Source organism: Centropristis striata, chromosome 21 (genome assembly GCF_030273125.1).
Source record: "Centropristis striata isolate RG_2023a ecotype Rhode Island chromosome 21, C.striata_1.0, whole genome shotgun sequence".
NCBI classification, from domain to species: Eukaryota; Metazoa; Chordata; class Actinopteri; order Perciformes; family Serranidae; genus Centropristis; species Centropristis striata.
In genome coordinates this window covers 3,734,322-3,751,234 of record NC_081537.1, presented here as the reverse complement: position 1 = coordinate 3,751,234, position 16,913 = coordinate 3,734,322, and the positions used below count along the sequence as shown (strand labels likewise).

The window sequence follows — 16,913 nt, the reverse complement described above, 5'->3', positions numbered from 1 at the left end:
TGGGGCGGGGCTACCTTTGATTGACAGGTCACTAACAAGGCGAGCCGTCATCAGGAGAAAAGCAGAACAATGCGTATCCACGGCAACGTGTCAATAAAGTTATATATAACGTTATATAGATAGAAAAAAGGACTTTTAGCGGTTTGGTCTCATAACTTTGACTCTTTCACTGTATTTTCACTTAATGACAGTTTATTTGAAGGTTTTGTTCATTAAATGTCTTGTTCAGTGTTTGGTTGGACTAACAGACACTCCAAGGAGTCGCTGCTCAGTTTTCTGAGGTCAGTAACGTACATTTTGTTGTTTTTTGCCAAAATGAACATCCCAGTTAATGGCTGAAGATTGTAACCAACCGAGCACCAAAACCTACCTCATCTCTATCATCATCCGTCTCCATCCGGCAGTAGGAGCTGACAGACAGGTCGTCTCTGAGATCGTCCTGGCTGTTATGAGGCGGCTCCACTCGTCCACTGAAGAACAGAACGGTCTCTGGGCTGGGGTTAGGCCACGACAGGATGCCCTGCTTGTCCACACAACACAGGACCTACACACAGAGAAGAGTCACAACTTACACACATGGAAATGTTCCTAAGTACGGAAGTACCAAGTCTGATACACTGAGTTTAGTGTTTTCATTCTCTCTAAGCCAGAATAATCAAAATTACAAGAAAAACAGGCTTGAAATATTTCACTCTAAGCGTAATGAATCTACATAGAAGAAGAAGAAGAAGAAGAAGAAGAAACATGTTTCACTTTCTGAAATGGTTGACAAAAATATTGACCTTTTCCATGATATTCAATTTTTTTGAGATGTACCTGTACTGGGATTTTCACACACAATCATCTCTGGGGTTTACAGAGAATGGTCAGAAAAAGAGAAACTATCCAGTGAGCCAAAATGTCAGAGGTCAGAGGTCAGAGGAGAATGGAAAGACTGGTTCAAGATGATGAAAGCACTATGGACTGAGGGTGGTGGTCCAAATATATAAATATCATAATTTAAACTAATATAAATTCTTAAACAAGAAACGCAAGCAATGACATGCTAATTTTGAATACCTGGTTTATGGGAAAAAAATAACAACATTGAAGTTGTTGTCATGTGATAACAACTTCCATTTGAGGTAACATTTGATACAAGCTTAGGTTGTTTAATGTACTAGATAATCAATGTGGCATGGAGTTAAAGTTAATAAATAATAATAATAACAACAAATATAATAACAATTACATTTTTTAATTAGATATATATTCCCCAAACCTCCCTGAGAATACTCACAGTGACAGATCCCAGAGTGTGTAAAAGGCTGGAGGTATAACAGAGAGTCTGAGATTCTCCTTTCAGGACGCCGACCAGGTGTCTCCACACACAACGCAGCAACTCCTGCACACACGACCAGGTGAGCACACACACACACACACACACACAAACATTGCATTACAGAACAGCTTTTTACTACATACTAGAGGACGGAAATATGCCAGTATGTACATAGTATAAAATGGAAATCCAAACATATATGAGACAAATGTCAAATATGTTGATTGAGTTATTAAAAGGGACAATTCAAAGCGAGCAAGGAAGCAATAGATTCAGTTAGAAGCTCAGCCTAAAAGCCCCAAACAGCTCTAAAAACAAATAAGCCTTAATCAGTGCTGTAACTGGGCATGGGACAAAGATGCTACGCTACAATGCTAGTGGTGTAAGGCAAGCAGGTGAAGCCTAGAGCAAGCTGCAGCATTTAGAGGTCCAAACACATCCATGCAGATTTGATTCTTCTGGGTGATGAAAACAATCTTCCTTGCCTCCTCTCTTAATCAGGCAACATCCAAAATTAATTGTCTGGCTCTTTGGCTAATAAACTAAGGAAACATGTACATTAGGGGTGTAACTCAAAAAGCTACCATCAGTATAACATTAAAAATACCTAACTGAAACTGTATTTTTTGGTTACAAAGCTAACAAAAACTAACTAAAACTAACTAAAATTATAGTGAAAATGTCCTTCGTTTTCGTCTTTGTCAACTTTTTTCATTCGTAAACATTTTTGGTTGATATGAAATCTATTTAATCTATCTGGTTTTATGACTTAATAAAGTTATTGGGGCTGAGATGGATCAGACAAAGGAAATAAAGGAAACATTTATTGTGACTTTTTTGAATCTGGCACCCAACAAATACCCCATTACAAAAAAACTAAAACTAATAAAAACTAAACTAAAACTAAGCATTTTCCAAAAAACAAAACCTAATTAAAACTAGCAAACTCACTCTAAAAACTCATTAAAACTAACTGAATTTGAAAACAAAAAATCACAAGGAAATTAAAACTAAAACTAATGAAAAATCCAAAACAATTATAACCTTGATGTCAGGAGGGAAAATAAAGTCAGTTACACCCCTAATGTACATATTATGCTAAGAAGACCTTTTTTAACCAGATTAAATAATCAATGTAAAATCACCATATGTAGAGTAGCAGGGGACACACTTTAAAATAGAGATAATAATCTCTTCTTACCAATAGCATTCACAAAGCTAGGATCCTAAAAGGCTAACAGCTAGTGTTGGGACAATGAAGCCTCGTGAAGCATTTCCTATATTTTTTGACCCCACTAGATGGCGGTCTTGGCTTTAAAAAAAAAGGCTTCAGCAATGGTGATTGAGTGTTTTTTCAGTAGTGTTGGGACAACGAAGCTTTGTGAAGCATTTGCTTTATTTACGGAGCCCAAGAGATGGCGCTCTTTGTTCAACAAAGGGCTGAAAACACACTCAATTGTGAAGGAATTTGGAGTTCTTTTCATAGAAGAGGTCGGTATATCACTCATATGTGTAGAACATTAAAAGGACAGCATGTTATTCCCAAAAAGGTATTCATTATAAAAAGCAAAATAAAGCAAGCAAACACACAATGTTTAAAGCCAAGACCGCCATCTAGTGGGGTCAAAAAATAAAAGGAAATGCTTCACGAAGCTTCGTTGTCCCAACACTAGTAACAGCCAATGCAGTAATTGACTACTACCAATTGTTTTGATGCTGTGACAAGTCAAAAATATTTTAACTATAATTCCAAAGGAGATATGGAAGGGGCACAAGGAGTGGAAACCTTTAATAATATCAGCATAAAAGGTTGTACTGGGGCTGATTTCCAGTCATGCAGTGCAGGCAGACAAGCAGAGATCAAGCACAGATTCAAGTGGAAGTCCCTCTCAGATCATCACTTCCCTTTATGTAACTCTTGCTTTGTATAAAGCCAGATACAAAACATGAGTGGATTCAGAAGAAAAGGGCAGTGTGATCTACTGAGGACTGATGATTTCTTTGTTTTCCTTTCGAGCAATGAGCCTGGCAACAATGGATTGGGTTTGATCAGGGATAGAAGTTGTAGCCATGAGATGAGAAAATGATCATAAAGAGAGACAGGACTGACTGGTGAGTGGAGGCGTCTTATTGTAAACTTACATAAAAAGACACAAAATTACTAAAAAAGACACAAAATGATAAAAAAAAAGACAAAATTACCCAAGAAAAGAGACAAAATCACCAAAAAAGACACACATGTATTAAAAAAGAAAAAAATATATTTTAAAAAAGACACAGAATTACAAAAAAAGACACAAAATTACCAAAAAAAAGACAAAATTACCCAAGAAAAGAGACAAAAATACCAAAAAAAGACACAGAATTACAAAAAAAAAGACACAAATTTTTTTAAAAAGACAATTATTTAAAAAAAGACAAAAAATGATTTAAAAAAAGACACAAAATTAAAAAAAGACACAAAATTACCCAAAAAAAGAGACAAAATTACCAAAAAAGACACAGAATTACAAAAAAAAAAGATACAACATTTTTAAAAAAGACACAAAATTATTAAAAAAGACACAATTATTTAAAAAAAGACACAAAAACATTTTAAAAGACACAAAATTACCCCCCGAAAGAGACGCAAAATTACCAAAAAAAGTAATTCCTTCGAACAATGAGCCTGGCAACAATGGATTGGGTTTGATCAGGGAATAGAAGTTGTAGCCATGAGATGAGAAAATTATCTTAAAGAGAGACAGGACTGACTGTATCGTAAACTTACATCCAGAGGCATTTGGTCAAGACGTGTTGACTGATGAAAAGTGACCAAAACCAGAGTAAAAAGGATATGGATATGTCGTGCGAAATGAAAAAGTAAAAGACAAGAAAGCAAATTAAAAGACGAGAATAAGAAAAGGTGGTGAACACATGATAATAACAAGATGTATGGAGATTTCCATTGTGATTGTGATAAATCAAAGATGTAATAGAGGGTGAGGCTTGGGGGGGAGGTGCATTGAGAGGGAGGGGGAGGACAGCAGGCGGGTTCAGAAGCCAAGCGAGTGGAGGACGGAGGGGAGAGTGAGACAGCGATAGGTTATACCTGGGAGGAAACCACTTCGGTGTAGCTGCTTAGAGTGTCCTCAGAGAATTTAGCAAGCTGGGGCAAGAGAAGAGTCTAGTTAACACACAGACGCTCTGTCTCCACTGTGTGTGTGTGCGCAGTCTGAGTAAACAACCCCAGCAATGTCAACTTGGGGTGGCAACTTTAGGGATGGTGTTGCAAACTAGGCATGTTGAACTGGATGCGAGTGTTAATCAGGCAGGAAGCTTCTAATGACAGATGCTACTGAGGAACCAACTCATCTCAGTCTTGGATTTGAACACTTTTGAATTATGGAAGGGCAATATCGAAACTCTGGAACACTCTTACATATCTGATCACTCTTTTGGTCCATTGCAACCTGTTTGTGGTCAAGCAGTTCGTTTCAATGCCAACTGGCCTTATGAGCTGTTAAGGTTCTTATTTTAAATATCACTCAGTACGTTTACATGACATTGGAAAAAAACGAATTATTGCCTTAATCTGACTATAACTGGACAACTGAAGTGCATGTAAACGTCCGACTGATGTCGGAGTTCTCCAACTCCGATTGCGACACCCAGATAATGTGATTGGAATTGGATTTTCGCCGGCATGTATGACAAGACAACGCATGCTCCACGCGCTGGCATATGACCCCGGAAGCAAAAGCATCCAAGAAAACTGGTCACGTTAGCCGGTCACATTAGCCGGTTACATTAGACGGTCGCATTAGCCGGTCACATTAGACGGTCACATTAGACGGTCGCGTTAGCCGGTCACATTAGACGGTCACGTTAGCCGGTCACATTAGACGGTCGTGTTAGCCGTCACATTAAACTGTCGCGTTAGCCGGTCACATTAGATGGTCGCGTTAGCCGTCACATTAAACTGTCGCGTTAGCCGGTCACATTAGCGGGTTACTTTAGACGGTCACATTAGATGGTCGCATTAGCTGGTCACATTAGCCGGTCACATTAGACGGTCGCGTTAGCCGGTCACATTGGCGGGTCGCATTAGATGGTCGCGTTAGTCGTCACATTAGCCGGTTACATTAGACGGTCGCGTTAGCCGGTCACATTAGACGGTCACATTAGACGGTCGCGTTAGCCGGTCACATTAGACGGCCGCGTTAGACGGTCACATTAGTATTCGTGTTAGCCGGTCACATTAGATGGTTGCGTTAGCCGGTCACGTTTGACGGTCGCATTAGCCGGTCACATTAGACGGTCGTGTTAGCCGGTCACATCAGACTGTCACATTAGCCGGACACATTAGCCGGACACATTACATCATCACTATTTGTTCTATGGTAACACTTTAATAGGCATTGTTTGTATTTATCTTATCACAGTGATATTTTTATTATAATACAAACGTAATTACTCTGTTTGAGCATAAAATGCTGATTTAATCAGACCATATACAAATGTTGGATTTGGTTAAAAGCTTAGTTCTTGGTTTATAATAATTTGCAGTTGCAGTAAAACTATTTTTAAATGAAAATAATGAATAAGTTATGTTGCAGCAATACAAAATTGTTACAATTATCTCCACTCCCCACCTCCTATCTACAAATACGTCACATGAAACAACAAAAAGCAACTTAACAAACCAGGCAAAACCTGGCATCTGCAAGAGCTCCTCTGTTAGTACAGTCCATTAGCAGTTTTCCATAGACCAACTGTAATACATTTATACATTTAATGTTTTATATGCTAATAATTATCACACTGTTTAGTAGCATATCACAGGTTGTAGCACTCTACAGTTGGAATAGCAGATATCAGTCTAATTCTACAGTGTGCGTGTCAGTAGATATTAGCTAAAACATAGAACACAATCCTCCTGGTTAGTGACTTAAGCGCTTTTCTGCCAGTGCACATCACAAATGTATAACTTTGTGTATTTGTGTGTGGATATGTGTGTGTGTGTGTGTGTCCCTTACCAGACCAGCTGGTGAAGCCCGGCTGAACTCGGCGAGGACCCTGGCCTCTCCGAAGGCATTCAGCAGCACCCACATAACAGGGAAGAGCAAGGGCAAGATGGGCAGAACACCCATCAACTGAAAATACAATTTAACACACTTATATCTCTATCCACTCATTTCAATTTCATGTCGGATCTCTGTCATTTAGCACATTTATTACCAGTATAAAATGGAAAGGACTTAAAAATTAACATTAAGAAGTTTCTATGGTTCTCAGTAGGGCAGCACAATTATGGCCAAAATGATAATCAAGATTATTTTTGATCAATATTGTAATCACGATTATGAGTCACTATTGTTCATCATGTTAGGGAAAACAACTGTATTTTTATTGCACTACTTTTAAACAAACAATAGGAACAGTTTTTAGTGTCCGGTGCTTGTTGTAAACAAACAGACATCACTAAGTGAACACCTCCTGCAGCAGCAGCACATACACACTGTACTGCTACAGAGCTAACTGTTAGCCTGTTAGCACATACACACTGTACTGCTACAGAGCTAACTGTTAGCCTGTTAGCACATACACACTGTACTGCTACAGAGCTAACTGTTAGCAATTTGCAGACTGGACGCTAAGGGGGTTAACATCCCCTCTGGCTCTGTAGCTGGTGGTTGGTGGACTACTGGTGTAGAAAGTGCTTGATCAGATATGCAGGAGAGACACATTTTAAAATGGAAATATCGACAACGATCAGGTTAATTTAATCGTGGCGGCCAAAATCGTGTTCACGATTAAAATTCGATTAATTGTGCAGCCCTAGTTCTCAGCCAATTAGAATTAAAATATCAGCTGGTTCACTGTCATTAACTACATTTATCCAAGGACCAGACTTTTTCCAATTGAAAAAAAATACATTTTTTTTCACATTTACTGAAATCATTAGGCCATTATTCTGTGGACCGTGGGCCGCCAGTTGGCCATCACTGCCATCCACAATACTAATGTGAAGCCCTTACTAATGTTAAGTTTATACACTTCAGTCTTTGTTAGCTACACAGTTAAAGCTCTGGATGGTTTTACCTGAAGTTGAAAGAAGTTGTAGCAGGGTGGGGTGAGGCTGGGTGCATCACAGAAAAAGCGGATGGTGTTCACAAGCAGGAATGCCCCCTAAAGGAAAAGATCATTCAGAGCATATATTACATCAGGTTGGTTTACGTACAAAACAAGTGAGTCCTTATACATTGCAGATAGAATTCAGAAACAGCATGTTAATTGCTCACCAGAACAATTGGACAGACTAGCTTGGCGATAACCGACTGAACTGTAAACCTCTCGTTATCCAGCACCGTGATTGGTCGAGCTAACGCCAACTCCAAACTGTTCCTGTTGAAGAAAAGTATTTAGGTTAACCACTTCCCATCACACATGAACACAACAGGGTTCATTGGATCCACAAGAGTTGCAGATTTCCAGTCAAACCCAATTCATGCACTTCCCAGGCCTAAATATTCAAATACACCATTTTAGAAGATGCGGAAATAGCACATTTGTCCTGCATTAGAAGAAATGCATGGGATTAGCAAAAAAACAAACAATAAGGGGCATGTCTGTAAAGCAGAGATTTATGGGTACCCATAGAAACCATTATCATTTAGATATGTTGATGTAAGAGGTCAAGGGGAGTGTGAGTGTGTTTTAGCCCCCTTTTCTAACAAGCTAGAGTGTAGGTCGGTAGCTTGGGGCCACTGGTTACATATGATACCCGTATGTTCTCTCTAACTGAGCCTGCTACATCCTCTGAAGACACTGGCCCTCATTTATCAAACGAGCGTAGAAACCAGCGCAGATCTCAGCCTATATTTAGGTTTGTCACCATTAAAAACAAAACACAGCGTTTTATCAGCTCCAGGCATCGATACCATAGTCTAAGATCAACATTTCTCAGTACCCAGGTGGAAGATGTGTAGGTTCCCTACCTGACCACGTCCAGTACTGGAGTCCGTACCACTCTGAAGAGACGGTGCTGCTGGGGGCTCTGGGGTCCTCTCTTCTCATTGGCCCGGGGGGAAGGAGGAGGGGAGAATGGGGGGAATAAATCTCCTGGCTCCAACACAATATGTTCATCATCCTGAGGACAGAAGAAGAGATTAAGCTGGTTACACAGTTCAGTTTCAATGGGTCATTCTGGTCCAACTGATCCTGCCTTATTGGTAGTGTTGGGACAACGAAACCTTGTGACACATTTTCTTTATTTACGGAGCCCAAGAGATGGCGCTCTTTGTTCAACAAAGGGCTTAAAACACACTCAATCACTATTGCTGAAGCCTTTTTTTTAAAGCCAAGACCTCCATCTAGTGGGGTCAAAAAAATAAAGGAAATGCTTCCTAAGGCTTCGTTGTCCCAACAATAATATTTAGTAATTGTGAAGGAATTTGGAGTTCTTTTCATAGAAGAGGTCAGTATATCACTCATATGTGTAGAACAATTAAAAGTACAGCATGTTATTCCCAAAAAGGTATTTATTATAAAAACCTTTATTCCTCTGAGGGATGCGAACGCTTCTTGTCCAGGTCTCAGAGCGATGACGTCTCCTTCTACCAGCAGACTGACAGGCAGGTTGACCAGCTGGGAGTCCCGGTAGGTCCAGTGGAGGGACCATGACGGGGACGAGGGCGTGTACAGGTCCGGGTACAGGGATGGAGACCAGCGCGCATCACCCACACACCCTGAAAGATAGTCTGGTTAACAGGCAGAGAGAGAGAGGACACAGTCAGACAGTGAATGTCATGTAACTATTACATCATATATTAATGATCAGCTCTTTAGACAGAGAACATGACACCTAGTACACTTATGGAAAAAATGCCTGTAAAACCTCTGGGTGATTTTAAAATAACCCCCTAAAACCTGAAGTTTTTCTGTAAATTCAACAGAAGTGTCAACTCTTCCTACTAAATAATAGATTTTTCAGCCTCTGTAGCAGATAGAAATGAAATTCAAAAAGTATTTGAGAGCTTATAGCTGTTATATCTGAGCTCCCTCCGCTATAGTCGTCTTCCTCCATGATTTCAGTTCTGGAAAAGTCCCATGATGCATTGCGACACTCCCACATGTGTTGTCATTTTGTGTCTTTTTTTTAGTAATTTGTGTCTTTTTTTGGTAGTTTGGTGTCTTTTTTAGTAATTTTGTGTCTTTTTTGGTCATTTTGTGTCTTTGTTTAGTCATTTATGTCTTTTTTTGTCATTTTGTGTCTTTTTTTAGTCATTTTGTGTCTTTTTTTGTCATTTTGTTTCTTTTTTGGTCATTTTGTATCTTTATTGGTCATTTTGTATCTTTTTGTGTCTTTTTTTGGTCATTTTGTGTCTTCTTTGACCATTTTGTGTCTTTTTTTGGTCGTTTTGTGTCTTTTTTTTAGTCATTTTGTGTCTTTTTTTTGGTGATGATTTCAAAGTTCTGGAAAAGTCCCATGTTGCATTGCGACACTCCCACATGTATGCATTTCATTGGCCAAGAGACCGAAAACAGGTGGAAAAAAATACAAAAAAACAACAAATACTACAAAACGACGTATCCGCTTTCCCGGCTTTAACAGTAGAATAACGCAACAGCGCCCCCAGTTTTAATGGTAGAAATGCGGTAATGCTTTCCCGCCTTAAATGGGTTAAGCCAAGACTGCCATCTAGTGGGGTAAAAAAATAAAGCAGACGCTTCACGAGGCTTCCTTGTCCCAACGCTATTAATCAGCAAGCATGTTGCCACAAATCTGACTGTAGATGTCGTCATGAATGAACTGAAAAAAGTGAAGTGAATAAGTGAAGTGTAACAGACAAACAGGGATAACCGTTACAGGAAGTACAAATGCCATAATTTATCTTTATTTGCAGCAGTGAGTCAAGCAGCCTGACTCACCACTGAGCTGAGTGATGATGCCCTTGAGACGGCGGACCATCTCGCTCCTCTTCAGCCGCTCCTGACGTCTGACCAGCAGCAGGTTGAGCAGGAAGAGAAGGAGGAGGGCTGCAGCGTTCACCAGCTCGATACCAGAACTGGGAGCAAAGGAGAACAGCAAAACCATACGGGAATTATTAAATATAAATGTAGGAGTTCAGTCTTCAACTGGTCCGGCACACTTGGAGACACATTTTCAGTTTAATCCAATCTTTACTTTACTGACACTACCGTCAAAAGTTTTAGAACACCCTAATTTTTCCAGTTTTTTATTGAAATTCAAGCAGTTCAAGTCAAATGAACAGCTTGAAAGGGTACAAAGGTAAGTGGTGAACTGCCAGAGGTAAATAAAAAAAGGTAAGCTTAACCAAAACTGGAAAATAATGTACATTTCAGAATTATACAAGTAGGCCTTTTTCAGGGAACAAGAAATGGGTTAACAACTTAACTCTATGGAGTCTTGGGCTATTTTGTCCATTTTTGAATTCTTCTCATGTCTTTGTAAGTCATTTTGTGTCTTTTTTTGGTAATTTTGTGTCTTTTTTTACTCATTTTGTGTCTTTTTTTGTCATTTTGTGTCTTTTTTGTGTCATTTTGTGTCTTTTTTTTGGTCATTTTGTGTCTTTTTTTAGTCATTTTGTGTCTTTTGGTGTCTTTTTTGTGTCATTTTGTGTCTTTTTTGTGTCATTTTGTGTCATTTTGTGTCTTTTTTTGTCATTTTGTGTCTTTTTTTAGTCATTTTGTGTCTTTTGGTGTCTTTTTTTGGTCATTTTGTGTCTTTTTTTAGTAATTTTGTGTCTATTTTTTGGTCATTTTGTGTCTTTTTTTTGTCATTTTGTGTCTTTTTTTAGTCCTTTAGTCCATCATAAAATGAGATTTTGGATCTTTTTTTACTTTCAAAACACTATCATGCTCAATCAAGAATTTTAAATGTTGCAAATTTGCATTAATTTCAGATTACACTGAGACATTAAACTGCATAATTTTCAATTAAATTCTGGAAAAGTTGGTGTGATCTAAAACTTTTGACCAGTAGTGTATATAGCACAATTTTAGCAAACACAAGGTTTCCAAAGTGCTGCACAAACAATAAATAGGTAACACAATACAAAGAGATGTAGGAAACAATAGAACAGTAAAATGCAATGAGATAAAATAAATGAAAAATAGGATAAAAATAAATAAAATAAAATGTACTGCTCGCACAAAATAAAATATGCATGTATAGAAATAAAAACAAAAAATCATCAAAGTTAGTAGTTGATCAGTTATCTTATATTGTTCAATTTAAAAAAGTTAATGTGAGGCTACACCCAATTAATAAACATATTTTTTTACTGATTCCCTCTGTGAAATCATAACTTCTACACTTAACGCAAATCTATCCATATAAGTGATTTAACTGGTCAGTCACTATTGGTTAGTTAGTATAGATCATTAATGGAAGGACATTCGACAGAAAAGAGAACAGTCCAGACAAGTTTAAGATATTTTTGGCACAAAGCAAGAACAACGGCAGCTGGTGTTTGTGTAGCTGGTGATTCATTACAATTCCTCACTTCTGTTAACCTCCAACATGTTAAATATTTTATTAATTAGATTAATAAAGTTAAGTGGACAAGTACAGTGGCAGGAAAAGTATGTGAACCCAGTCATATTACCTAGTTTTCTGCACTAATTTGTCATTTAATGCGATCTGATCTGCATCTAAGCCCCAAAGTATAGAAAAACACAAAGTGCTTAGTAGGGCTGCACGATTATGGCCAAAATAATAATCACGATTATTTTGATCAATATTTTAACCATGATTATTCATCACGATTATTCATCATGTTAGGGAAAAAATCTGTATTTTTATTGCACTACTTTTAAACAAACAATTGTAACAGTTTTTAGTGTCTGGTGCTTGTTGTAAACAAACAGAGATCGCTAAGTGAACACCTCCTGCAGCAGCAGCACATACACACTGTACTGCTACAGAGCTAACTGTTAGCCTGTTAGTACAAACACACTGTACTGCTACAGAGCTAACTGTTAGCCTGTTAACACATACACACTGTACTGCTACAGAGCTAACTGTTAGCCTGTTAACACATACACACTGTACTGCTACAGAGCTAACGTTTAGCCTGTTAGCACGTGCACACTGTACTGCTACATTGCCTACATGCCTATTAGCAATTTGCAGCCTGGATGCTAAGGGGTTAACATCCCCTCCAGCTCTGCAGCTGGGAAAGACTGCTGCAGGAGGACTGTGTAGCTTCCACTCATTCTTACTCTTCTAACAGAAGAACGAATCTCCAAAAGTCTCCAATAACACCTGAAAAAGTCGCTGGATTTGTCTCCAGTTGCTTTTTTGAAAAATAGTCGCTAAGGGGGTCTGAAAAGTCGCTAAATATAGCAACAAAATGGCTAAGTTGGCAACACTGCTTCGCTGGCTTTTACAAATATTGCTTGTTGTTGTGGCGTCGAGTACTACGTCACATCCTACTTAGTGTTCTATCCAATCAGTAACCAGGCTTTTATCAGGGGAGAATAACGACCCTGCTCTTCTACAGGGACGAAAAAGTCCCGTCAAAAGTCCGCTCAGGACGGCTCGTATTCAAATTAGGGGTGTTTCGGCGAATGAGACCCGCCTCCTCCCGGGTATTGGACTGTAGTGGAAACACCCTTCTTTTTTTTTTTTTTTTTTTACTTTTTATTTATTTACATGTACAGTTAAAATCAAAATATTCTTTTACACATACATCATGCCATGATGTCACACTATTCAAGGTGCAAACACAATCCATTTTTCCCAGCGTTCAGTACATTTCTCCACCTGAAGTCATAAAACAAAAGTAAGTCTCTCCATACAGTAAATTTCTTGGATGATCCCTCGCCACTGGACCAAGGTTGGAGGATCTAGTTGCAACAACTTTCTGGTTATGGCTTTCTTACTACTTGCCAAAAGCATCTTCAGTAAGTATTTGTCCTTGTGCAGGACTGTTTCCGGAATTTTACCAAGATATAAAAAGATAAATCAAAATCCAACCCGATGATTTTATTTATCTCGGTTGACACCTCCCTCCAGAATAACTGGATTTGCAGACAGGCCCAAAAAACATTAAAAGAGGTTCCACATTGTCTCCAACAGAAGCCTCGGCTCTGTGTGCCTGTTTGCAGTGCTGTTATTTTAGGAGTTATGAAAAATCTCACTACATTCTTCCAGCCAAACTCTCGGAAACACCCTTCTTGACACTCCACAACGCTACTGGGAAATGTTTTGTGGACCAGAAATTGTCAGAATATGTCTGAGGAGGTTGTTCAGGTCTAATCAGAAGCGTTTGGTTGAGTTTATTGCTGGTTCAACCAGTTATTAAATCCCAGGATTCACTTTTCATTAGTTTGTTCTTCCAATCTGACATCAGACCTTAAGTTTCATTTCACCAATTTCAAGATTTTTTTTATTTTGTGTAAGCTCAGATGCCCAGAAAATAATTTACTTTAAGAATTTTTTTTTAAAAATCATACAAAAGTGAAATAAAAACACATCTTTTTCACCAATAATAGTTATAATTGCACAAAGATGTTTACTCGTGGTGCACGTGCGGTATCATACCTGCCCTTTGGCTGGCTGCCATAGCAACAGAGGAGTCCCAGAACCACCAGTAGAGTGAGGGCAGCTCCCGGCCAATGGAAACAGGAGTGACGGTTGCCATGGTAAAGGAAGCTATTCAGCCACTGTTCCTGTGAAAACATGACAAACAACAAGGCATAAGAAAAATAACATGCAGTGTGTTGTGTAAGGGGTTTAATGTGTGGAAATATTTTTTAAAGAATGATCCAGGAACTGTGTTTTTCACAAAACTGTCTTTTTGTCTAAATTTTCACAATCATGAGTAAGTAATTTTGGTTTACACTGCAAAAAGGTGTGTCTAAAAACAAGATAAAAACAGTAAATCTGAGGGAAATGATCTTGCTGCATGGACAGATAATTTACCTTGACAAGATTTCTTAAATTAAGATTATTAAATCTAGAAATAAGCATGTTGAACACTTAAAATAAGACATTTACTCTTAAAACAAGATAAATTATCTAACACTTCTAAATCTAAAGGTTTTTTTATCTTGGTAAGAAACAAATAATCATCAGGTCACTCTGCTCGGGCCAGTTCATCACTGCTGGCAGCTTTAATTTATCTCGTTTTAAGAGTTAATTTCATCATTGTGTCTTTTTAGTAATAATTTTAGCATCTACTTTTGGTCAGTTTGTGTCATTTTTGGTAATTTTACGTCTTTTTTATTCATTTTGTGTCTTTTTAATGGTCATTATATGTCTTTTTTGTTCATTTTGTGTCTTTTTTGGTCATTTTTTGTCTCTTTTTTGTCAATTTGTGTCTTTTTAGTGGTCATGTTTACATATATTTTGGGTAATTTTGTGTATTTTTTGGTCAATTTGTGTATTGTGTGTAAAATAAGAAATTAACTCTTAAAACAAGATAAATTATCTAACACTTTTAAATCTAAAGTTTTTTTTTTAATCTTGGTAAGAAACAAATAATCATCAGGTCACTCTGCTCGGGCCAGTTCATCGCTGCTTGCAGCTATAATTTCTTATTTTAAGCGTTCAACATGCTTATTTCTAGATTTAATAATCTTAATTTAAGAAATCTTGTCAAGGTAAATTATCTGTCCATGCAGCAAGATCATTTCCCTCAGATTCAGTGTTTTTATCCGGTTTTTAAAAACACCTTTTTTGCAGTGTAGGATTCGATTTTGGGTAAATAATCATAATAAATTAGCTTACTGTTCAAGGATTTAAGTTTAGAGAGTGACTGTACTTAATCTAAGACCACTGCCATGAGTGTGTGTGTATAAATGTGTGTGTGTGTGTGTGTGTGTGTGTACCTGTGCAGAGGCTCGTCTGCATGCAGCCCTTTGGTGCTGCTCCAGCAAAGTGCTGAGCTGGTCCCTGAGCTTCATCAGAGCCTGGCCAGTGGACAGGCCCAGAGCCACAGCAACCTCCTCCTGCAACACACACAAACACTCTTCAAACTCTTTCACAAAACAAAACATATACACTACCGGTCAAAAGTTTTAGAACACCCCAATTTTTCCAGTTTTTTTATTGAAATTCAAGCAGTTCAAGTCCAATGAACAGCTTGAAAGGGTCCAAAGGTAAGTGGTGAACTGCCAGAGGTAAATAAAAAAAGGTAAGCTTAACCAAAACTGGAAAATAATGTACATTTCAGAATTATACAAGTAGGCCTTTTTCAGGGAACAAGAAATGGGTTAACATCTTAACTCTATGGAGTCTTGGGCTATTTTGTCCATTTTTTAATAATTTTCATGTCTTTGTAAGTAATTTTATGTCTTTTTTTTGTCATTTTGTGTCTTTTGGTGTCTTTTTTTAGTCATTTTGTGTCTTTTTTTAGTCATTTTGTGTCTTTTGGTGTCTTTTTTTGGTCATTTTGTGTCTTTTTTTGGTCATTTTGTGTCTTTTTTTAGTCTTTTAGTTCAACATAAAATGTGATTTTTAATCTTTTTTTTACTTTCAAAACACTATCATGCTCAATAAAGAATTTTAAATGTTGCAAATGTGCATTAATTTCAGAGTACACTGAGACATTAAACGGCATCATTTTCAATTAAATTCTGGAAAAGTTGGTGTTCGAAAACTTTTGACCAGTAGTGTACATTTAGAGTTACATTCAGTCATTTAGCAGACGCTTTTATCCAAAGTGACTTACAGGAAGAAAAAAGCAAACAATCAAGGTATAGTCTGATAAGAGCCATTAGTGCAGCAATAAGTGCTAGTGAAAATTATTTAAGGAGTAGGGTTGTCAAAAGTATCGATACTCAAAAAAGTATCGATACTAAAACGTTGTATCCGGATACTCATTTTCAAAAGTATCGAGTATCTGAAGCTTGTTATCATAGTTGCAGTTTCTTTCTGCACAACTGTTTTTTATTATAAACATTTAACATGTGGTTCTGTTCATTTTTACATGTTGCATTTTTCTTGTTAATAAAAATATTTCTGTTAAATTTTGGGGTCTTTGTTTTTCTCCTTGTGGTATCGAAAATAGGGGTGGGCAATATGGCCCTAAAAGAATATCACGATATTTCAGGCTATTTTTGCGATAATGATATTCTTGACAATATTACGAAATACTTAAAAAGATATAGAAAATATGTTTTTTTTAGTCTGTATAAATAAATAAAAATCTAAAATGTAGTGTGAAGTGCAAATCTCAACAGTTGCCAAATACAAAAAAATGTATGAGAAAATAATAAAAATAACCATTTAGGGGTTCCGGGGGCATATTTTAATCACATTTTGTAAAAGGAGAATAAAGGTTCTTGTATGTTTTATTTAACGCATCTTATTTTGACAGTCTTCTTGTAAGTTCTGTGGTGGATTCTGTTAACACACTGTGCTCTTATTTTGAAAGCTGCATGTGTTTAGCGACAGAGAGTAAGTAGCTTTTTGTGATTAAAACAACTTTAATTGTTAGCCTTACGCCACTACATCAAGAAGTAGGAATGTTGCCAATATCACGATATGCATTTTTTTTAACCATGAAAAAAATATACCGATATTATCGTTAACGATACGATATGGCACACCCCTAATCGAAAACGGTATCGAGTTGAA

General features: G+C 37.5%; 1 protein-coding gene across 1 annotated transcript in view; it reads right to left on the bottom strand.

Moving 5' to 3' along the window:
- Positions 1–16,913, bottom strand: part of tmem94 (transmembrane protein 94) — a 55,114-nt gene that overhangs the window by 23,510 nt on the left and 14,691 nt on the right. The window contains exons 3-13 of the mRNA XM_059324140.1: positions 15,164–15,283; positions 13,875–14,002; positions 10,235–10,371; positions 8,858–9,063; positions 8,302–8,453; positions 7,606–7,708; positions 7,406–7,492; positions 6,340–6,456; positions 4,413–4,469; positions 1,280–1,384; positions 371–544 (exon numbers count right to left, since the gene is read on the bottom strand). Coding sequence (XP_059180123.1) covers positions 371–544; positions 1,280–1,384; positions 4,413–4,469; positions 6,340–6,456; positions 7,406–7,492; positions 7,606–7,708; positions 8,302–8,453; positions 8,858–9,063; positions 10,235–10,371; positions 13,875–14,002; positions 15,164–15,283 — 1,386 coding nt within the window. The remainder of the gene's footprint in view (positions 1–370; positions 545–1,279; positions 1,385–4,412; positions 4,470–6,339; positions 6,457–7,405; positions 7,493–7,605; positions 7,709–8,301; positions 8,454–8,857; positions 9,064–10,234; positions 10,372–13,874; positions 14,003–15,163; positions 15,284–16,913) is intronic.